The 24,579-nt window shown below is 44.7% G+C and overlaps 1 protein-coding gene and 1 long non-coding RNA gene across 2 annotated transcripts in view; both read left to right on the top strand.

Annotated features, from left to right (window-relative positions):
- The window catches only part of LOC142208787 (uncharacterized), a 532,067-nt gene that overhangs the window by 409,132 nt on the left and 98,356 nt on the right, over positions 1 to 24,579 (top strand). The window lies entirely within an intron of this gene.
- The window catches only part of LOC142209141 (protein-glutamine gamma-glutamyltransferase 6-like), a 29,847-nt gene continuing 11,165 nt past the window's right edge, over positions 5,898 to 24,579 (top strand). Inside the window, exons 1-7 of the mRNA XM_075278077.1 lie at positions 5,898 to 5,904; positions 6,830 to 7,006; positions 7,112 to 7,351; positions 9,085 to 9,203; positions 19,391 to 19,501; positions 22,919 to 23,090; positions 23,340 to 23,472. Coding sequence (XP_075134178.1) covers positions 5,898 to 5,904; positions 6,830 to 7,006; positions 7,112 to 7,351; positions 9,085 to 9,203; positions 19,391 to 19,501; positions 22,919 to 23,090; positions 23,340 to 23,472 — 959 coding nt within the window. The remainder of the gene's footprint in view (positions 5,905 to 6,829; positions 7,007 to 7,111; positions 7,352 to 9,084; positions 9,204 to 19,390; positions 19,502 to 22,918; positions 23,091 to 23,339; positions 23,473 to 24,579) is intronic.

Here is a 24,579-nt window from a genome sequence, read left to right as displayed (position 1 = left end):
AATAATCTAGGGTCATTGCCTGATGATTACAACTCCTGCCATGTGCCCTATTAGTACATATGGATGCCACTTAGTTGGTCATCTGAATTCCCTCAATGATCTAGAACAAAGAGCTTTGGTAATCCTGGGCATCCATGTATTACAGTCAATAATGGTGAAAAAGGAAGTATGTCCAATGGCAGATAAAATAGACAATTTGCCCTGAGCTTGGCCTTAGTGCTTGTCCACCATGACTATAGGCATTACCACCTGTCTGTGTTATCGCTGACAACTTGTATTACACTTGTCAAAGGGTTGTGTCCACATACAGATGAGATCATCACTGATTGGACAATGTCAGTCTGTGCTGGGACATCCCCCAATTGGTAACACCTGCTGTCAATTTATTTATATATGTTTGGGAGGAAAATCAGAGGAGCAGGACAACATAGAGTTACAAAGATCCATTCACACAGAGGAAAATGGTGAGGAGTTTGGTGTGGAATTTCAGCGCTGGAAAAAAAAAGCCTCCCATTGACTTCAATGGGTTTCTTTATCTGCTTCCCCCCACACCGGCCCTGATTGCTCATACTTTCTGCTTTCTCAGCCCGTCATTGAGCAGTTCTGTACCTAAGACAAGAAACACACAGTAGATAAAGTGCACAACCAACAGAGGAGTGGGCGAGGGGTTGGTTTACTATTTTAAAAATAGTATCACTCCTTAAGGAGAGAGCAGGCGTATGGAGAATTGCAAAGCCATTTTCGCTCCACCTGCGGATTATGGGAAACATGCAAATCTAAGGAGTGATATTATCCCCAGAACCTGCTCTAGAAGTCTCTCATCTCAGCCAAACCAGTTTTCCCTACGCTGTGCTGATGAGATCCAACAGATTGAAACAGCGCTATCCACAGCTGGGACTCTGTTCCTTGTGGAATAGATTTACTGGTTTGGCTAAACCTCGCATCATAGCATTAGGCTTCTTGAAAAAGTCATGCATGACGTTTAAGGGGGCTGTCCCTAGAGGGCAGCCCGCAGAGGCATTGTTTTCTTAATTACATCCTGGAAAACAGATTTGCATGTTTCCCATATTTTAAAGATATTAATTCCCCCTAACCAGGTAACATCTTCTTGCTCCCATTTGGACAAATTACATTGTAAGGATTGCAGCAGAGAATTTCTTTAGAACTGGTGATATTATGTAAAATATAGAACAATGTACGTATGTAACACGTGCAAAAGAATTACACAAGTAACTTCAAACATCAAGAAGGAAGGAAATTCAAGGTGTCAGATGTTTTGCAGAAACACATTCATCCTTAGATAACAAAACCAAAAAAATGGTACAGAAGAACAATAGTACAGTATGATAGAGCCATATATACAACGCTATACTACTGTATATTTATGGTGGTGTCCCTTACACGAAAATTATCAGGGCTATTTGGATCACTAAACTACCCACAGGTGTGTATGGACTGATGGTGTTATGGTACAAATAGTCCTAGGCTAATGCTGGCATGGTTCATATTTAACATACATGTACACAGTCTGGATTACATGAGGATTTGCCTACAGAAAACTACAAGTGCTTTCATCTGGATTTGCCACCAAAGACCGACCCTTTGGCTGTGAATGAGATTTTCAGGCTCTGCCTTGTTTTTCTTCATGTTGTTGCTTTAAAGTGGTTGAACTGCAATACCACCCATAGTCTATGGACAAGAGTGGCACTGTATCTAGAATAATAGTTTCCAGTATAGTACAACTAGAGATGAGAGAAGCGGTTCAGATCAAGCCAGATTCAACTCCAATGTTTGTCTCTCACAAATCACTATTATCCTCTGGGATCTCTTCAAACTCCAGAGTATAAGTGGAAACTGAAAAAAGATGCAGAAACATAACAAACACTTACGCTCACCTTGCCTTACCGATCCTGTGCTCCCTTGGGGTCCTCTTCTGGGTGACGTTATGGGTTACCAGGGGATCACTGAGGATTGTGATTGACCCACGGCGCTCCCGTGGGTTGCAATGACATTATGATGCCTCGGCAATCTCCTGGTGCAGCCAGGAAGCTGGAAAGTGCTACGAAGATAGACCAAATGCCATGGTAGAATTTGGGAGTGGCGATGTTAGGAGAGTATGAGCGATCTATTATTTTCGTGCGCTTCCTCTTGGTTCCTGAAAAGACCCTAGAGAATAATAGCTCTTCCAGTATGTGCCACACAAATTTGGCCCAAAATGAAACAGACGGACAAGCCTATGAATATTTGGAAAAATGAATCTCGTGGATTGTGCCACAGTCTGCCTATAGGGTCAGTGCAAGAAAATCTGTGTGGAGTCCCAAAGGGAATTCCCTATTATCTGTTATATGGGTCAGGAGGACATTCCTCGCAAATAGTTTAGTCTTGTGAAGTTGCGTTTCGCAGGTTTTTGCTATTTGTTACAGTATATGCTTTGAAACCAATGCTTCTGAGCAGATGTTGCCAGGGACCAGGATAGAGCTGACATTGTTGATGGAGTTGAAGTTGGACCCAGAACTTGGATTGTTTAGAGCATAAAGAATAATCTAATATTCTAGATAGAGGCCGTGTACTAAAGGAAATACTGTAGTCTGGTAGTGAAGCCTCTCCTCTGTTACCTCTTAATCAACACGTCTAAGCAAGTCTTGGAGGTTTAGAAGACCTGATGCACTTACGCTAGTTTCACACCAGCGCTTGAGTCTCGGTACAAGACTCCGTCCTCCATTCTGCTTAAAATTCCTACAAGGAGCATTTTTCTCTCTGCCGTGCTCGGCAGAAAGCGGGTGGACCCCAGTATTGTCTATGGAGTCTGCGGGTTTCCACATGTAACAGTTTTTTAAGCGATGAAAACCTAAACACTAGTGAGAACCAAGGGTTCAAAAATAGTTCAGATAGCCTGAAAAAGCTGTCCGGAAAGTGAAGAAATATAGTCTACAAATGGTGAAGAAAACAAGGGAGGACACCAATTTGAGGATATTAATTCACCCTAACCAGGTAACATCTTCTTGCTCCCATTTGGATAGATCACGTTGTAAGGGCCTGTTCACAAGCTGTAACGCGGTGTTGATTCTGACACGTAAACTCGTGTCAGAGTCAGTGCAGCAAAACACAATCCCATTGACTTCAATGGGTTCCGTTTAGCGCGCATAACACATTGAAATCAGTGGGTTAAAAAGCCTCCCATTGATTTCAATGTGTTATGCACGCTAAATGGAACCCATTGAAGTCAATGGGATTGTGTTTTGCAGTGCTGACTCTGACACGAGTTTACGTGTCAGAATCAACGCCGCATTACATCGTGTGAAAGAACCCTAAGGGTTGCAGCAGAGAATTTCTTTAGAACTGATATTATGTAAAGTATAGACCTGTTTACATATTTGGCACATGCAAAAGAATTACACAAGTAATTGCAAACATCAAAAAGGAAGGAAATTCAAGGTGTCTTATGTCTTGCACAAACAAATTTATCCTTAGATGAACTAAACTACAGTAAGGTTAGTGTCACACATACAACACTATACTATCTATGTAGTGGTGAGCCTTATGGGCAGACAGGTCAACACACCCAGGAGTCTCCCAGTTTTCAGGCCCCCTCATCCCATGAATAGTCACTTTCACCCAGATGCTGCCTCAGTAGTATTCACTACAACATCACTTTGTATTGGCATTAGAGATGAGCCGTTTCGAATAGCACGCACCCATAGGAATGAATGGACGCAGGCGGCACGCAGAGGGTTAAGCGTCCGCTGGCAAAGTCTGCGTGCCGACTGCGTCCATTCATTCCTATGGGTGTGTGCTATTCGAAACGGGAGTTTCGAATAGTACTCGCTCATCTCTAATATTTTCTAAGCATACAATATACTGGCATATAGAGAGATTTCTCTATATATCATACATATACAGGGAAAGAAAAAGCTTGGTATGAAAAAAAACATACCTAATGAAAATAAAAGTGATGGTCCACTCACACGGAGTAAACACGCGCTCATTTTGGCACAATACTCATGTAAAGAATACACGTGTAAAAATAAGACTCCCATTGACTTCAATGACATCTTTTTACACGTGTAGCCCCACCATGGGGTAATTCAGTGTGTTACAGCAGCGAATAGAATAGAATATACAAATACAAAAGCTTCAAGGGAGAGGCATTGCGGAGACAGTAGGTACAGATAAAAAAAAAAAAAAAGTAAAGTTAAAAAAAGTAGAAGAGTAGTAGAAGAGATATCACAACTTCAGGATCTTTCAGTTCTCTGTATGGAATGATCTCCGCTTAGCTCGGTGTTGTTTGTACAGCCTAACCGGAGCGGGGAGGATAGATTTTCAATAGCGCTCCTTCTCACACTTAGGATGAACTTACAGTACGGTCACTTAAAGTACTGCCGAGTGCTGTCATGGTCTCGTACATGGGATGGGAGTTATTCTCCAGCATGGAGCTCACCACGGACTGTATCCTTCTGTCACCCACCACCTGTACTGGGTCCGGGAGCTCCCCAGGACAGAGCAGGCCCTTCTAATCAGCCTGTGGAGTCTATTCCTATCCCTAGCTGGTATGCTACTCCCCCCCAGCAGGCCACTCCAAAGAAGATGGCTGATGCCACTACAGAGTTGAAAAAGGCCCGAAGAAGTGCCCCCTGGACTTCAAAGGCCCTCAGCCTCCCGAGCAGGTAGAGTCTGCTGTGAGCCTTTCTGTGCAGCGCCTCCAGGTGATCAGCCCAGTCCAGCTTATTATTGAGGAGCACACCCAGGTGCTTATAGGTGTTAACTATCTCAATGCCTGTCCCCTGGATTTACACTGGTTTTGGAGGATAACTGCACTTGTTAAAGTCCAGCACCATCTCCCTGGTCTTCCCAGCATTAATCCTAAGGTGGTTCCACTGGCACAATTCCACAAAATTCCGGTTCAATTCTCTGTACTCCCTGTCATCTTCGCCTAATATTGCAGAGTCATTGGAGTACTTCTATAAGTAGCTACATGAGTTGCACCTAAAATCTGCAGTGTATAGCTTGAAGGAGCAAGGACTGTACCTTGAGGTGCCCCCGTATTACAGATCACGCTGTCTGACATCAGCTGCGGTACCTGACACAGCCCATGAGAAAGAAGCAGCCATATTTTTCTAATCCTATAAAATTCTTCTTTAAGGCCGAGGCCTCATGTTGCTAAAACACAGCATTTTAACTGTGGCAGACTATTCCGAACACCCTGTATTTTTCGTAAGAGTATTTTTCCTATTTCAATCTGTACAAATATAAGAAAAGTCAGCAAAAGAAAACTCTGAAGACTGTCTGTGAAAAAAGCTCCATAAAAACCCAATGCGTTTCCGCTGTGGTCTTTTCCGCACCTTTTTTTTGCAGTGATTTGCTTTGTGGGGCCTTAGCTCAATGCAGTTCTGGAATACAGAGCCACCTGGGATGTTGGGGGGGATTTCAAACATTTGCATTGCCAATATTATTCACTATATTCTATTACTATTGATTGACATGCACAGGAGTTTGCTAAATAATCTTTAGCGTTACCGTTAATACTTCCTCTTTATAAGAAGTAATGCTAAGGAAATTGCACATGTATGGTGTAAACGCAGGCACAAAACACAAAACCACTCCCAACTATTTCACAACATTTTTGGTTTTAGATAAATAGTGGTAACTTTTATAATTCTTTTAAATGCAAGTATAGTCACAAAGCCTGCATTGGAAGGATAGTCACAAACCCTACAGTGGAAGGATAGCGGCAGACCCCGCAGTGGAAGGATAGCGGCAGACCCCGCAGTGGAAGGATAGCCACAAACCCCGCAGTGGAAGGATAGCCGCAGACTCGGCAGTGGAAGGATAGTCACAGACTCAGCAGTGGAAGGATAGCCTCAAACCCCGCAGTGGAAGGATAGCGGCATACCCGCATCATGGCTAGTGAGTATTCCTCAGTTAGGGGTTATGATAACATTAAATAGAATAAATCAATGTTTAGATGCCAAAAAAATAGACAAAAAGTGGTCAAACTGGCATAGCAGTATATTGCTTGTAGAGCAGGTTTCATTTCTTTGTGGCTACTGCATTGGAAATGACTGGCCAGACCAGGCAAAGTCAGCTATCTGGAAGCAATTGCTCTTTGTATTCAGAAAAGCCCTTTAAACATTAAAACTTTAAACTTCTCAACAAATGGTCTGCAAATCATTGGACACCAACTCCTTTGAAGTAGAGGAAAAAGCAGATCTAATTGCTTGCTTGTATAGCGCCATCATATTCCGCAGCGCTTTACAATTATTATGGCTCAGCTTCTAAATTCTCGATCAGTATGTCTTTGGAATGTGGGAGGAATTTCACACAAACACAGGGAGAACATGGAAGCTCTTATCTCCTGCCTCCCAGATACTGTCTAGAGATGAGCGAACACTGTTCGGATCAGCCGTTCCGAACAGCACGCTCCCAAAGAAATGAATGGAAGCAGCTGGCACGTACACTTTGCCGGCGGCCAGTCGCTTAACCCCCCGCGTGCCGGCTACGTCCATTCATTTCTATGGGAGTGTGCTGTTCGGAATGGCTGTTCCGAACAGTGTTCGCTCATCTCCAACTGTCTGCAAAGTGTGTTGTGATGCAGAAACTTAGTCATCACCATGCCGTACAGTTATGTCATGGGGAATAGAGGTTAACAGGGTTTTCCCACAAACATATAAGATACTTTTCCCCAACCACAAGAATGGAGGTCCCAGAATCACCATTCCAAAGCATTCCATAGCTTTTCTCTATCTGAAATTTTCTACAACTTTGAAAGTCATTATTAAATTCAAGGATTTTAAGAATTTTCCAGGTAATTGAATGTGTCGTACATTTGTAGGTGCGCTCCATCTCACACATATAAACCTGAATTTAAAAGAAAACAAAATTAAACATCACACAATTGACTACAGTACCAAGGGGCTTGTACTGAGAAGAGGACAAAGTTTTGAGATCAACCTCACACTCAACAGACCACCAGAACCCAATGACACCATCGACTTTGTGGTAGAAACAGGTAAAATACTAGTACCGTATATTTCATCATTACTGTCAAAACCAAAAACCAAATGTGGTCACTTTGTCTGCAATAATAATAGGATTACCACCTTCTTTTATTAAGGAAAACCATCTAGTGGGAAAAAAATTAGCTCAAATTTCTCCTTATCTACAAAGAAACCCAACAATGAATCTTGGTCTGCAGTTGCTGACTCCCTTACGTCAAGCACTGTAAACGTCACCATCACATCTCCGGTCAATGCCATTATTGGATCCTACAGAATGACTGCCCAACTCTTCTCTGAAGGGTTCACATCTCATGTGATGGGAGATTTAATTCTACTCTTCAATCCCTGGGCACCTGGTAAGGCCAGTTTTCTCTTTGATAAGTATTATTATTGCTATTTGACCCCAAATGAGTTTCAACACCTGATGATATATACTGTATATATATATATACGCATTACGATACATGTTCTTCATGTTTGGTCTTTTGGCGGAGTGATGGCTTATTATCGAGTTCTGTAATTATAGTCTCAATTTTGTTGCTGGTTGACTTCATGTTATGCTTCTATTTGACACATTAGACAATTTGGCACTGCAAGTATTGTTGAGACCATTGACATCATTGCTACAGGTCCCAAGCAAAAATTATGAGATGACCTCCATCTTGTTGTTGGTTGTCATTTTGCGTTTCCATTTGACACATTAGAATCTTACTTACTACAAGTATTGTTGAGACCATTGACACTGTCAGGTGTTCTTAAAGTAATCCTCAAAGAAAACATTTAAAATGCCATCATCTTTAAATATACTGTATGTGGTCTCCACCTTTCCATAGTACAATAAGAGTCTTCACAAGATGGTTCCTTCCCCGTTGTCACATTGTTGTATGAGTTGCCCTAGTACCTGTCTTGGAAATAAGTCTCTGTACATGACATTACCCAAAATGCTGTTTCTTGTACAAGTTTCTGTATGGCTGATAACAATGACTACTTGGTTTTTAAAGAAACCTAAGGACATAATCTGGGAATAATAGCCAAACCAGAATAACTCCTCCAAAAGGAAAATGTTCTCATCCAGTACTGAGTAGGGTATTGTCCATATCTGAGAGAGATATAGGTAAGAAGGGGTAATGACTAGAGATGAGCGAGTAGTATTCGATCGAGTAGGTATTCGATCAAATATTACAGTATTCGAAATACTCGATTGAGTACCACTCGCTATTCGAATGGAAAAGTTCGATGCAGAACCAGCATTGATTGGCCGAATGCTATACAGTCGGCCAATCAACGCTGGTTCTTCTCCTACCTTTAGAAGTCTTCTCCGTGCAGCTTCCCCACGGAGTCTTCTGGCTCTGAATTCTCTCTGCCAGGCATCGGGCCTGGTCAAAGCCGACTGCACATGCCCGCTTGTAGTGCGGACATGCGCAGTCGGCTCTGCCCAGGCCCGATGCCTGGCAGAGTGAATTCACAGCCGAAAGACGCCGCGGGGACTCTGCACGGAGAAGACTTCTCAGAGGATCCAGCCCGACCCTCACTCGTGGACTTGGTAAGTATAATTTGATCGAACGTTGCCTACCCCTGAAACGAGCATTTCCCCCCCATAGACTATAATAGGGTTCGATATTCGATTCGAGTAGTCAAATATTGAGGGGTTACTCGAAACGAATATCGAACCTCGAACATTTTACTGTTCGCTCATCTCTAGTAATGACTCTCATTAGGCGAAGAAGTTACAAGGACTTATTGGACTATACAAGCCCTGCCACGAATTCTGGGTACGAAGTAAGTGACAAAGAAGGACCTGTTCATGGCGCCACCTTTGTGGGGTTTTTTAGATTCTCTATATAATAAGGGACATTATCTCTTTAGTCTTGCTAAACTACAGTATTAGATGTTGGGTCTGCAGACTACAGACTACACTGTGGTTGTTTAGAATCTGTAACCATGGAACCACATATGACAGCAAAGGAGCTGTATATGCAAAAGTCAAGATTTTTTTTAAGTTGCAAAAATACTATATATGTCCTTTAATTGAATTACCTTAATATGCTTTCATATGATATCTAAGAACTTGATATATTTATCTTTTCAGAAGATGATGTATATCTGAAAGAGGAAGTAGAAAGAGTGGAATACGTCCTAAGTGACAGCACCATTATATATTTTGGATCAGAAAATAGTGTTGGTGCAGATGGATGGAACTTGGGGCAGGTAAAGTAATAAAGCATAGAAAATGTTATATTTGTGATATTATAGTGAGTCTACCACCTCCTCCAAGCATATTTATCTGTCACCACTATATTACAGAGCACATTTCAGTGATAGAATTGGAGAAAAACAACTTTGATGTGTTATGCAAATGAGGAAGTGGGTGCACTGGGGGCGGGCAAAAAAAACATAGTATTGTCAGGCCTGGGAGTCTTCAGAAGAATCCCAGCGACCATGGAAACCAAACAGATCCCAGGATCTAGCCCCAAGGGAATTGTTTGGTACTGCAAACAAAAAGTGAGATGTATATAACCTCTCAGATGCCATGGTCAGGTGCAGGGGCGTACTGGGGTATAGTCGCACTGCGGCTCAGGAGCCTTATGGGGCCCATAAGCATTGTCATCAGTATTGAGATTGCAGCTTCCATCTGGCCCATAAACCAAGGAGACCCACAGATCCCCCTAACCATACTAAGGTTGATTAAACTCCTTAGCATCCGTAACCATCACTATCAAGAATTCTCTGTAGGAATGAGGTAGGGGCTCCGAACAAAAGATTGCAGCGTGGCCCACAAGACTTTAATTACACCACTTGTCAGATAGAAGGTTAAATGCATGTAATCATGTCCTGGCTATGTCTGCTCACCTTCACACACAGACCCATCCATAGCACTGCACTTCTTTACATCGCCTACCTCCATGGATGGTCTCTTTTGTTGCCCAGTTGCACCTTAGGTTTTTTAAGGAGATGTTTGACATAGATTAAAAAGAACCTGCCATGTTCTCTTTGCCCTTGACTTCTATATACTGCATCCAAAAAAATAAAATTACCATGAATTTAGCAAAATAATAGCAGTCTAAGGGTGAGGCTCTACATTGTGGAAAGGCAGCTTTTTTGTTGCAGATTTTGCATTTATTTTAATTTTTTTTGAGCCAAAGCCAAAAATGAGAAATATATAGGAAGTTCTTATACTTCTACCTTTTGCTGAATCCACTCCTGGCTTTGGCTAGGAAACCACAGCAAAATGTGCAATGTGGGTGTAAGGATTGGAGTCAGGGTCAGGCAGTGCAAAGTGACACAGCTGGGAAAGCAACACTGTGCAACTAATGACAAAAGGGGTCGTAGGCCCTGCAGCTATAACTATGCTGTAATATCTGAGATGAGGCAGACCAATGCACTTCCTAATTGAAGTGCGCCTACCACGACTCCTTACGCTTCTATCCCGGCGGCTAGGATAAGGGAAGAGGAGGCCCTGAAAGTCCTAGGGACTGGAGTCAAGGGGTCACACCTAAACAGAAAGCACAGTGTAAATGCAATGCAAAACAAAAGACTAAACAGCATGGAACCAGGGAGGACCACAAGTCCCAGCAAGACACAGAAGAGAAGGCGAGCAAGAGGTCAAGCCAGGAGATATAATAAAGGTACCAAATCAAAAGACAAGGGATAGCCAAAAATACAAACCGGGTATATAACCAAGGAACAGATCGAATACAAACAGACAGGGAAACAGACTGAGCAGGGGGACCAGGAAACCCAAAGTGAATGGCTGGCAGGAATCTATGCCTGGGTGGGGTTTAAATAGCAGCAGAGAACACACCTGATGGCTAATGACATGGAGACTGAGAGCAACGAAAAGATTAACCCTTAATGACCTAAGCACACCCAATAGAACTCCTAACACGTCTCCCAGGGAGACGCCGCGCAGCAAGGAGACCGCGGCGACTCCGTATCCTGACAGTACCCCCCCTTTGAGGAGGGGCCTCCGGACCCTCAAGAGGACCCCCTGGCTTAGTAGGGTAAGAACGGTAAAACTTCTCCACCAATCTAGGAGCGTGAAGGTCTCTGGCTGCCACCCAAACACGCTCCTCTGGTCCATACCCCTTCCAATGTATGAGGAACTGAAGGGAATTCCGCACTCTGCGTGAATCAATGACCCGTTCCACCTCATACTCTAGTTCCCCCTGAACAATCACTGGTTCGGGTGGGGAACGAGTGACCATTGCCGGAACATACTTTTTGAGTAGGGACTTATGAAAAACTGGGTGAATATGGAGGGACCTAGGAAGTGATAATTTGAATGACACAGGGTTGATTATTTCAGAAATGGGATATGGACCAATAAAACGCGGGGCAAATTTAGTAGATGGAACACGAAGTTGGAGATTTTTAGTGGATAACCAGACCTTGTCACCCACCACAAAGTCAGGTCCAGGGCGGCGCTTTCTGTTGGCGAAATTGACTTGATTAGCCTGGGCTTTTCTCAGCGATGCCAGGCTTTCAGCCCATACAGTACAGAGAGATTTAGCAACGTCCTCTACTGAGGAAAAGGCGAATTCATTGCCTGTTCCTGAGGAGAATCTGGGGTGAAAACCATAGTTAATGTGGAAAGGAGACGACCGAGTCGAGGAGTTGACATGATTATTTAGTGCAAATTCAGCCATGGGCAAATATTCACTCCATTTATCTTGGCAATCAGACACAAAGCACCTCAAATACTGTTCCAAAGATTGATTCAACCTCTCTGTTTGACCGTTAGTCTCTGGGTGAAAGGCTGAGAAAAAGAAAGCAAGACTCCCAACCTGTTACAAAAGGCTTTCCAAAACCTGGACACAAACTGTACGCCCCTGTCCGACACCACATTTGAAGGAATACCATGCAGACGTAAAATGTGGTGGATAAACAACCAGGCCAACAATTTAGCTGAAGGCAATTTTTTCAAGGCAACAAAGTGGGACATCTTAGAAAAACGATCTACTACAACCCAAATTACCGATTTACCTTTAGAGGAAGGGAGATCAGTAATAAAATCCATGGAGATGTGTGACCAGGGTCTATTGGGTAGCGGGAGTGGATGTAAAAGACCCACTGGAAGTTCATGGGGCACCTTAGATCTGGCACAGGTCTCGCAAGAATGAACAAAATTTTTAACATCTCGTTGCCAAGATGGCCACCAATACGTTTGTGATAACAGATTCCCAGTACCAGCAATGCCTGGATGACCCGCCAGAACAGAGGAGTGGATCTCCTCTAAGAGCTCCAAGCGGAGGTGGCTAGGGACAAACAATTTACCTGGTGGTAGCGCACTAGGGGCAGCATCCTGAGTGTTGAGAATATGGGTTTCAAGATCCGAGGTCAAAACTGCCACTACCACCCCAGGAGCAAGTATATTTTCAGGTTCCCCATCAGAACTACCACTAAGACCAAAACTTCTAGACAAGGCATCTGCTTTAGTATTCTTTGAGCCGGGACGGTAGGTAATTACAAAGTGGAACCTAGTGAAAAATAGAGCCCACCTGGCTTGACGGGGATTTAATCTTTTTGCCTTGTCTAAATATAATACGTTTTTGTGGTCAGTTAGTACAGTAATTTTATGTCTGGCCCCCTCCAGGAAGTGCCTCCACTCTTCAAAGGCCCACTTAATCGCCAGAAGCTCTCTATTGCCAACATCATAATTGGCCTCGGTAGTGGAGAACCTCCTGGAAAAGTAGGCGATAGGTTGGAGGTTGGTAAATGGTTCAGTGCCCTGAGACAGGACCGCTCCTACACCTACTTCTGAAGCGTCAGCCTCTACAATAAAGGGCAATTCAGGATCAGGATGGACCAGGACTGGGGCAGAAGTAAAAAGTTGTTTTAAGGTGGCGAACGCTACCTCCGTCTCTGGTGTCCAGGAGGCAGGATCCGCCCCCTTTTTGGTCAAATCGGTGAGAGGTTTAACAATAGAAGAAAAATTTTGGATAAATTTTCGGTAATAGTTGGCGAAACCTAGAAACCTTTGAACTTCTTTTAAGGTAGTAGGTTTCTCCCATTCAAGTACTGCAGATACATTTCTGGGATCCATACCAATGGTACCAGGAGTAAGGATGTACCCCAAAAAACCTATCTCCTGGACTCCAAATTGACACTTGGATAACTTAGCACAGAGGTGGTTTTGACGTAGCCTAAGAAGAACCTCTTTTACATGTTGCTGATGTGACTCCCAGTCCGGTGAGAATATGAGGATGTCATCTAAATAAATTACTAGATATCTACCTAACAGATCCCTAAAAATGTCATTCACAAAACGTTGAAATACCGCCGGAGCATTGCTCAAACCAAAAGGCATAACTAGGTATTCAAAATGACCTTCAGGGGTATTAAATGCGGTTTTCCACTCATCCCCGTCTCTTATCCGAATCAAGTTGTAAGCTCCGCGGAGGTCAATTTTAGAAAACCATCGAGCCCCCACCACCTGGTTAAAAAGATCCGGGATGAGTGGCAGAGGATGTTGGTCTTTGACTGTAATTTTATTCAATTCCCTGTAGTCAATACAAGGTCGGAGGCCACCATCTTTTTTTTCAACAAAGAAAAACCCCGCCCCCACAAGAGAAACTGAAGGTCGGATATGTCCTTTAGATAGGCTCTCTTTAATGTACTGGTGCATGGACTCGCGTTCTGGAGCTGAAAGGTTAAAAATGCGACCTTTGGGTAGTTTAGCTCCAGGAACCAAATCAATTGCGCAGTCATAAGGTCGATGTGGAGGCAAGGCCTCCGCACTGAGCTTGTCAAAGACGTCTTTGAACTCGGTAATAAATTCCGGAATTTTGATATCATTTTTGATAGTACAAATAGTATTAATATGAGAAGTACAGGAATCTCCCCATCTAACCAACTCCGAAGTTTCCCAATCAAACACTGGATTATGTACACGCAACCAGGGTAAACCAAGAATAACGTCTGCAGCCAGTCTTTTCATAACAAAAAATGACACTTTTTCAACATGTAAACTGCCAACAAAAAACTGCACCTCAGCAGTACGGGCTAAGATTTTCCCTTCAGACAAAGGGGTTAGATCTGCTCCAGATACCTGAAATGGGTATTTCAAGGGAATTAATTCAATTCCTAGAGCTTGCGCCACCACTTCATGGATGAAGTTCATGGCGGCACCTGAATCCACCATCGCCTGACATGCAAAAGTTTTATTACCATTAACAAGAATAGCAGGGAGTAAACATTTCTCAATATTATTAGGAGGTACCTGTGTGCCTGAGTCAGGGCCGGCTCCAGGTTTTTATGGGCCCTTGGGCGACAGAGCCTCAGTGGGCCCCCTTGTAAAGGAGGTGGGGGAGTCGAGACACTGTGCGTTGCAGATGAAGCGAGTGACGTCATGCAGGAGTGTGGCGTCACCAACGCCATACCTCCCAATCTTTTAAAGAGTAGAAAGAGGGGCAAAATGTGCAAATTTAGCTCCACCCACTTTTATGTTGATTCCACCCATTCTCATTCATTTATTATGTGCTCCCACACAGTATAATCCTCCTACAGTCACCCGTAAATTATATGCCCCCCTCCATCTCTCCCCCAGTTTCATATACACCCTTCCTCTGCCCCCAGTTTCATGTCCCCCCTCCATCTCTGTCCCCAGTTTCATCACGTTCTCCCCCTTCATCTGCCCACAGTTTCATGTCCCCCGTCTCTGCCCCAGTGTCATGCCGTTCTCCCCCTCCCCTTCATTTGCCCCTTCAGTTTCATTGGGCCCCCTCCATCTCTGTCCCCAGTTTCATGCCGTTCTCTCTCTCTCTCCAATCACATACGCGATGCAGGAGCTGTGAGATCAGCTCCTGCTTAGCTCCGGACCGGCTTGCGTGTGTAGGCGTGATGCGATGACGTCATCGCGCCTACACACGCAAGCCGGGCCGGAGCTTTAAAGCAGGAGCTGAGGTCACAGCTCCTGCATTGCGTATGTATTCCAGCTCATCGGCGGATGGATGCCGATGAGCTGAAATTGTGACAGGCAAGTGCCGGGGGGCCCCCAGAGGCTCTGTGGGCCCCGGCACTTGCCCGACTATGCCGTGCGCTGACGCCGGCCCTGGCCTGAGTGACCCTCCCGGCAATCACTCAGGCATTGGCGTTTTCCCGGCGGTGGTTTAGGTCTGGTTGGACAGTTTCTCAGGATATGTCCAGGTTTGCCGCAATACAGACACAGAGCGTTTTCTAGGCGATACTTTCTCCTGGAGGCGGATGTGGACCCCAATATCATTGGTTCTTCTTCAGGAATAGAACAAGAGGTAGGAACAGCAGAAGGAGGTATAGGTTCCGAAAGGACAGACCAGGATTTAGCTGAGGACCCAGGTTTGCTTAATTTCTCTCTACGCCTTTCCCTAAGCCTCCTATCAATAGAAATAGCCAAGGACATAAAGTCTCCTAGATTTTCAGGGACTGGATGACTTACTAGAGCATCTTTTACAGAATCAGATAAGCCTTGTCTAAAAAGGGTTAACAAAGGTCTGTCTGTCCTCCCTGACTGTGAGCTCCACTGGCGAAACTCCGTAGAATAGTCCTCAGCAGTTCTAACTCCCTGCTGAATAGACAACAGATGGGACTCGGCCAAGGCAACTCTATTAGGGTCATCATAAATCTGACCTAATGTTTCAAAAGACCCTCGTAGAAGGGACACCACCAGCGCCACCTGCTCTGCTTCAGAAGAAAGGAAATTAAAATGAAAAAATAAATGGCAAGATTCCCGAAATGTTCGGAATCTGTCTGGTTTACCGTCAAAACGGTCAGGCAAGAGCATTTTAGGATCCTGACGGGTATTCAATATAGGAAGAACTGGCGTTTGAATAGAAGAACCTGCAGCGGCTGATGCTGGATCAGGCAAAGCCTCCAGACGCTGCGAGACTTGGTTAATTAACCCAGCCATGCCCTGCACCTGCCTTGACAGTTCGTCCAGTCGGTCAGTTACGGAGTGTTCGGCATCCATACTAAACCGCCGGGTGGTCTGCCTAGGGTAAGGGCCAACCATTATGTAAGGATTGGAGTCAGGGTCAGGCAATGCAAAGTGACACAGCTGGGAAAGCAACACTGTGCAACTAATGACAAAAGGGGTCGTAGGCCCTGCGGCTATAACTATGCTGTAATATCTGAGATGAGGCAGACCAATGCACTTCCTAATTGAAGTGCGCCTACCACGACTCCTTACACTTCTATCCGGCGGCTAGGATAAGGGAAGAGGAGGCCCTGAAAGTCCTAGGGACTGGAGTCACAGGGGTCACACCTAAACAGAAAGCACAGTGTAACTGCAATGCAAAACAAAAGACTAAACAGCATGGAACCAGGGAGGACCACAAGTCCCAGCAAGACACAGAAGAGAAGGCGAGGTCAGACGAGCAAGAGGTCAAGCCAGGAGATATAATAAAGGTACCGAATCAAAAGACAAGGGATAGTCAAAAATACAAACCGGGTATATAACCAAGGAACAGATCGAATACAAACAGACAGGGAAACAGACTGAGCAGGGGAACCAGGAAACCCAAAGTGAATGGCTGGCAGGGATCCATGCCTGGGTGGGGTTTAAATAGCAGCAGAGAACACACCTGATGGCTAATGGCATGGAGACTGAGAGCAAGGAAAAGATTAACCCTTAATGATCTAAGCACACCCAATAGAACTCCTAACACGTCTCCCAGGGAGACGCCGCGCAGCAAGGAGACCACGGCGACTCCGTATCCTGACAGTGGGCCTCAGCCTAAATCAGGGGTCTCAAACTCAACTCAGCATGTGGGCCGCAGAGCAAGATCCCAGCCAGTCGGCGGGCCGCACCGCGGCAAATTTAGCTCCACCCACTTTTATGTTGACTCCGCCCATTCATTTTTCATGTGCCCCCACACTGTATAATCCTCCTACAGTCACCCGTAAACTATATGTCCCCCCTCCATCTTTCCCCCAGTTACATATACACCCTTCATCTGCCCCCAGATTTATGTCCCCCCATCTCTGCCCCAGATTCATGTCCCCCATCTCTGCCCCCAGATTCATGTCCCCCCATCTCTGCCCCAGATTCATGTCCCCCCATCTCTGCCCCCAGATTCATGTCCCTCCATTTCTGCCCCCAGTTTCATGTCCCCCCCATCTCTGCCCCCAGATTCATGTCCCTCCATTTCTGCCCCAGTGTCATGCCGTTCTCCCCCCTCCCTTCGTCTGCCCCCAGTGTCATGAGCCCCTTCATTCCACCTCAATGTTTAAAGAGGACCTTCCACCATTTTGCCCACAGGCAGTTCTATATACTGCCGGAAAGCTGACAGTGCGCTGAGTTCAGTGCACTGTCGGCTTTCCCGATGTGGGCCCGGTGTGAAGAGCTTACGGTCCGGTACCGTAGCTCTTCTATGGTCAGAAGGGAGTTTCTGCCACTCAGTCAGAGACGTCCTTCTTCACAGCACAGCCAATCGCGCTGTGCTGTGAGAGCCGGGAGGAACTCCCCCCTCCCTCCCTGATAATGCTCGTCTATGGACGAGTACTGCGAGCAGAGGGAGGGGGGAGTTCCTCCCAGCTCTCTGTACAGCGCGATTGGCTGTGCTGTGAAGAAGGACGTATCTGACTGAGTGTCAGAGACGCTCTTCTGACCATAGAAGAGCTACGGTACCGGACCGTAAGCTCTTCACACTGGGCCCACATCGGGAAAGCCGACAGTGCGCTGAACTCAGTGCACTGTCAGCTTTCCGGCAGTATATAAAACTGCCTGTGGGCAAAATGGTGAAACGTCCGGATTCAACTTGGATCCGGCGTCCCTAGGCTTGTGCGGGCCGCACAAAATTGTTCGGGGGGCCGCATGCTGCCCACGGGCCGCGAGTTTGAGACCCCTGGCCTAAATGTATATCATGCTCAAGGAGCAGAGGACATTATAGGTTCACTTTAAGGTAAGTGCACATGGTGGAATTTTTGTGGTGGAATCTGCCACAAAGGTTTGGCCTCTCAAACATGTCAATGGGAGACAGGTGCAAATTTTCTGCTAGCAGAATAAATCATAAAAAGTGTCATGTCCAATCTTCAGGCAACTTCTGTCCAAATCTCCCATTGAAGTGACTGGAAGTAGTAAATCTTTCTGCTGAGGATAAGAAGGTTTCTGCAGTGGGTTTTGTATAAGTATTGCTGTGAAATCTGCCATTTGAGTTTACTGTTAATAAGTAAGGGCCAGTTCTCACGATGTAACGCGGCGCTCATTCTGACACGTAAACACATGTCAGAGTGAGCGCTTCAAAACAGAATTCCATTGACTTCAATGGGTTCCCTTTAACGCGCGTAACACATTGAAGTCTATGGGGTAAAAAGCCTCCCATTGATTTCAACGTGTAGCACGTGTAAGACGGAACCCATTGAAGTCAATGGGATTCTTTTTTGAGGCGCTTACTCTGACACGTGTTTGCGTGTCAGAATGAGCACAGCGTTACATCATGGGAACGGGCCCTAAAGGAGCGGAGAGATCCTAGACAGATCTCTTGATGTTTGACAGTTGCAGACGACCGTGGTGTGGATCAGGGTACTGTCCATGTATTTCCTGGAGAGCACACTGACCCATTGTTTTCTATGGGCCTGTACACACGACCGTGACTTTAGCTACAGTTCAGGCAGCATCAGATAGGACAGGTCCTATTCCTGTCCTATTTTGCGGCCAATGCTTTCGTGGCTGCTTTCATGTGTGCAGCCCATGCTCTTAAGTCATGGCAGGCCAGTTGCAGCATGGTTGTCTACAATTGGCCATAGGGATGCAAAACACAAAGCCATCACTACAGCCTAAAAAAAGGTCAAGATCATAAACTGGAAACATGAGGTCAATAAAAGCTTTGGTATAGGCAAGCCACTAATGGTTATAATATATTTTCTCTGACAACTTCTGCATGTGGTCAGGTATGAATGGGGTATAATAACAGGAAATGTCATTGTTTATTTTCTAGAATTTTTTTTTAAAAAAATCTAAAACGTTGTGGTAAATAAAACTTTGACTTAAAAAAAACCAAAAAAAAGGCAGCAAATAAAACTGCATATCTGCAATGTGGGGCCTTAGCCTATATGTATGGCCTGAAAGCAACACCACAGGTGGAATTTGTCGATGTGTGATATTCTTTGGCCATTCTATGGAATTACACAAAGACAGGAAAAATATAGAAAAAAACTAAAAATCTCAATAACACAATATCACTACTAAGCTAATAAATAATACCAATATTGATTAGGGTTGAGCCGATCTTGAGATTTCAGGATAGATTTTAAAATCCGATTTCCTATCATTTTCCAGCCAATCGCGATCGTGAAATTTGCTTGATCGCCGATCTTTTCCAAACCCGATCGCTCAACCCTAATATCGATTGAAAAAGCAGGTCAGACCTGGTCAAAAAGGTATATTTTTGTTAGTTTATTGTTCCTTTTTTTCTATATAGTTTGAAGATGACATTTTGCAAACTTGTTTAACCATTCTGGAAAGGCAAAAATTGGTCCATCTGTCTCTTCTACATGATCCAAAAGAAGTGTCAAGAGTCTGCAGTGCAATGGTAAGTTATAAGTTATATAACACTAAGCAGCTGCCACAGGGCCCAGGACATTAGGGGACATTAGGGGCCCAGTGACAGCCGCTACCGCTGCTCTCATTATACTCAGGGTTCTTTTGGAACCCCCGATTATAATGATCGGAGGCCCGGGAGAGGTAAGAAACATAAAAAACACTGTTACTTACTTCTCCATGACCCCGGTCTGCATCTGACGTCATTGAAGATGGACTACTTCAGAGGCCAACAGTGTAGGAGCCGGGAGGTGAGTAACAGAGTTTTTTTTATGTTTTTCACCCCCTGGGTCTCCGATTATTATACTCTGGGATCTGAAAAGACCCCAGAGTATAATAATTGTTTATGGGTGTCCACAGTGGGACATAATACTGTGTGCAGGGGCCACTATGTGGGATAATACTGTGTGCAGGGGCCACTATGGGGGATAATACTGTGTGGAGGGGCCACTATGGGGTAATACTGTGTGGAGGGGCCACTATGGGGGATAATACTGTGTGGAGGGGCCACTATGGGGTAATACTGTGTGGAGGGGCCACTATGGGGGATAATACTGTGTGGAGGCGCCACTGAGGGACATAATAGTGTGTGCAGGGGCCACTAAGGGACATAATACTATGTGCAGGGGCCACTATGGGGGATAATACTGTGTGCAGGGGCCAATATGGAGGATAATACTGTGTGCAGTGGTCAATATGGGGGATAATACTGTGTGCAGCGGCCACTATGGGGGATAATACTGTGTGCAGGGGCCACTATGGGGCATAATACTGTGTACAGGGGCCACTATGGGATATAATACTGTGTACAGGGGCCACTATGGGGCATAATACTGTGTGCAGGGGCCACTATGGGGTATAATACTGTGTGCAGGGGCCACTATGGGGGATAATACTGTGTGCAGGGGCCAATATGGAGCATAATACTGTGTGCAGGGGCCACTATGGGGGATAATACTGTGTGCAGGGGCCACTATGGGATATAATACTGTGTACAGGGGCCACTATGGGGCATAATACTGTGTGCAGGGGCCACTATGGGGTATAATACTGTGTGCAGGGGCCACTATGGGGGATAATACTGTGTGCAGGGGCCAATATGGGGCATAATACTGTGTGCAGGGGCCACTATGGGGGATAATACTGTGTGCAGGGGCCACTATGGGATATAATACTGTGTACAGGGGCCACTATGGGGCATAATACTGTGTGCAGGGGCCACTATGGGGTATAATACTGTGTGCAGGGGCCACTATGGGACATAATAGAGTGCGCAGGAATGCGTAGGAGGGGGTCGGTCGAGGTCTTCGGCGCCGGTGTCGGTGGGGGGGGGGCCATGTCAAAAGTTCGCCACGGGGCCCCGCCATTCCTAGTTACGCCACTGACACTAAGGGCTAGAAAACAGGTAGAGTGAGAAGAAACGGTAAGATCATGTATTGTATAAGGACGGAAAAAATATAATAAAGATTAGCATAGTAGTGGTATTAATACGCAATCTTTGAGAGTTATAAAAATTGAGAGTCTTCAGTAGTTGATACCTTTTTAATGGCTAACAAAAATGATGACAGATTGCAAACTTTCGAGACTACTCAGGTCTCTTCATCAGGTATGGTATTACACAATATCTGAAGGCATGCATATGTATACATAAAACAAAGGCAGAGGAATAAAGTGTTCGGTGCGACAGGTGATGGAAAGCAGTATACATACAAATAGATAAGTTAAAAAAACTAATAATCAGTACAAAGGATGGCCCTCTGAGTTATTTTTAAGAAGCCTAGGGCATTATGTGGGATTAAAGCCAAACTAGTATATCTCCTCCAAAAGAAAGAGAGACACATCCATATGTTTCTGGATTATTGCCTATCGTCAGTGCAAAGCAGGATACTTATATGGATGAGTGTGTGTGGGGGGGGGGTCATAGATGTGGATCAGAATGGGTATTGTGTCTCCTTAGAGACTGCCTTTGCAGGTCACCTTTTGTGTGTAGAGTCTAACAGACCATACCTGCTCCGCTAGGAATTCTGGGAAAAGAATATGCAAATAAGTTGTCCTTAATGGTAAAAGTAAAACTTGCTCTAGCGCTGGATTTTGTAAAATAGTTCCCTATAGATCATTTATAATTTTTCTGATCCACCCACCCAAACCAGTGCTGGGTGTAACGCGAGACATATTTCCTTGGCATGGCAGCCCACACTGCGCCAGCCCAGGATCCACAGAAGGAGCGTACTTTCAGAACATCTGCGGTATAAAAGGCGCTCCCTCCCTCTTATTTTGCATCTTCTCCTCTCACCAATGAGAAGGGAGAGAAGGGCCCAGAAGGCAAAGCATCAATGTGAAGACATCCCTGTAGAAGATACAGTGATGAGTTCCCGCCCTGTGCATCCCTCTGCAAACTGTGCCCGGAGGAGCAAGAGTGCCCCTTCAGTATACAGTGAATCCCCTCTACAGAAAACGCATAAGGTACAGACATTAAAAGTGACAGAAACGTGCTGGGTTACCCTTAGTATTGCTGTTCAAGTGCATGAGGTTATTTAGTTTTAGTAACTCCATGTCCCTGACATTAATAGCAATTAACCCCATCATGTACGCTTATATTAACCCTTGAGTGACTCAATAATATTATGTGAATCATATGGCGGTACTAATAAAAAACTCCATGTGTCTCACACTTTAGGCACGCAGGGGTTGTTGGGGTTAATTGCTATTAATGTCAAACACATGGAATTACTAAGTGGTGACACACTATGTACCTGGATGTGGCGCTGCACCCAGCCCCTGGGCACCACAGCATTCATTTAGTGGTAAGGGTGATAGTGATTAATTTTAGTATTTAATTATATACAGCTGAAAGTAATCTGAGTTCTACTAAAGCCATGTTCACAAGGTGTGTTTTTGTACAGAAATGCAGGCAGTTTTCCAATAAAATTGCATGTGAAGACAGCTGTATATTGAAGTGAAAGCACCAGTGGCCTATGACTGGATGCAGCTATATGCACCTGTATAGTGTATCACCACCCTAAGGGCTCGTTCCGTTCACACGGCGCAAAAGTTTTCTGCCGTTTGGTATTTTGGTGTGGCTAGCCGCGGCAGGATGCCAATGTTGTGAATCGGCATTCTGTTGTGCATTACGTGTCAGAATGAGCGGCGCGTTACTCCATGTGAACGCAGCCTTAATATAGATCCATGACTGTCTCTAAGAACAGAAGGAGCAAAGAAGTAAATGAAAATTTACACTGACTTTTTATCACAAAACTATACATGAGTCTGCTCAGCTGCTCTTACTCTATAACATACCGCCTCATGGATAGACTGCACTTTCATTGTGACGGATGTGGGTGTAAGACTTGCCTAATAACTGTAAGAAATGGAATGAATAATATAATTTTTTTTCCATTGATGTCATCAGATTAACAGCAATGATGACAAAGGAGTAATTGTGGGCAGATGGCATGGGAGTTACGCCGATGGTGTAAGTCCATCTACCTGGACAGGGAGCGTGGAAATCCTGCGCAGATGGCGAGTTTCTGGTCCTGTTCGGTACGGCCAATGCTGGGTTTTTGCTGGTGTGTTGTGCACAGGTAAATTGTTTTGCTACTTTTTTCTGAAGAATATTCATTTATAGTACAATTTGCTATGTCCCTTTTACAAAAGTAGATTTTTTTTTCAAGATGTTTGACAGAGGTAAAAACGATTTTTCATGTTCTCTGTCCCCATGACTTTTATAAGTGCATATGATGGAATTTTTGTAGTGGAATCAGCATTTTTTGCTTTTTATTACAATTATTGTTATTATTATTATTATTATTATTGTATATCATTTTCTTTAGTATTGAGGTGCCTGGGAATCCCTAATCGCATTGTGACTAATTTCAATTCGGCCCATGATAGTAATGGAAATCTCAGTATCGACTCCTATTATGACTCTGATGGCAACAGTCTAGAGGACAATGAAACCTATTGGTAAGAGCCTGAAAGATCTTCAGCTATTTACTCAAATGATTAAATAAAGTAAAACCCTCAGGCCTGGTTCATATCTGTGTTCGGTAATCCGTTCAGGGAGTCCTCATGGGGCCCCCCTGACTACCAAACGCATTGACAAGTGGTTAGCAGTGAAAGCACAAGGACCCCACAGACTATAATGGGGTCCGTGTCCTTTCCGCGCGGTCTCTGAATAAGTCATGCAGACAGGAAAGTAGATCATTAAGTACTGTACTTCCCTGTGGACACCACACGGAAAACACACAGACCCCATTATAGTCTATGGGGTTCATGTACTTTTATAAGTTCATCGCTTGCCAATGCGTTCAGTAGTCCGTTCGGAAGGGTCCCCATGCGTACTCCTCGAATGGATTACCGAATGCAGATGTCAACCAGGCCTCAGCAGAAACACATCATGGTTTTTCTTGCTGCGCTTTTCACAGAAAGTACGCAGAGTTTTTTTCTGCGACTTTCTGCTTCTATTTTACTTATATGAAAACCACCAGTGTTTCCTTAAGTACATGCTTAACATGCTGTGACTTCCAAAAACACAGGGTTTTGGGAATAGCAAATTTTTCACTGTGGGTATTTTTCTGCAATGTGTGGATGGTATTCACTAAAACCCATTCACTCTGCAGGGACTGTAAAACGCTGTGGTTTTTGCCGCATCGGTTCCACTGTGACCAAACCACAATGTTTACACCACATGGGGCTCCAGCCTAGTTTGTGTTTGCCCATTGTGGGAAGGGGTTAATGTGCGGTTAGCCATAAACACTTTTGTACCTCAAACATTATCCCTGTAGAGCCCCCACATGAAATAGTGCTCCTCACACCACATTAGTGCCCCACTTTAATCTTACATTATAAAAGTGCCCCTCTTTAGCTCCACAAAGTAATAGTGCCATCAGCCAAACCAAAACCCCCAACATGCCCTGAACAAGGCTCAAATAAAAGGAGTCATTGAGAGAGACAGAGAGTGGTACATCGAGAAATGGAGAAGCGCAATAAATAACTCCAAGAAACTCACTGTGTACCAGTCATTGCAAAGAGACTACACCATGGCCACCTACCTGGAGAGAATACGCCACC

Source organism: Leptodactylus fuscus, chromosome 6 (genome assembly GCF_031893055.1).
Source record: "Leptodactylus fuscus isolate aLepFus1 chromosome 6, aLepFus1.hap2, whole genome shotgun sequence".
Classification (NCBI taxonomy): Eukaryota; Metazoa; Chordata; class Amphibia; order Anura; family Leptodactylidae; genus Leptodactylus; species Leptodactylus fuscus.
This window is presented reverse-complemented; position numbering and strand designations above follow the sequence as displayed.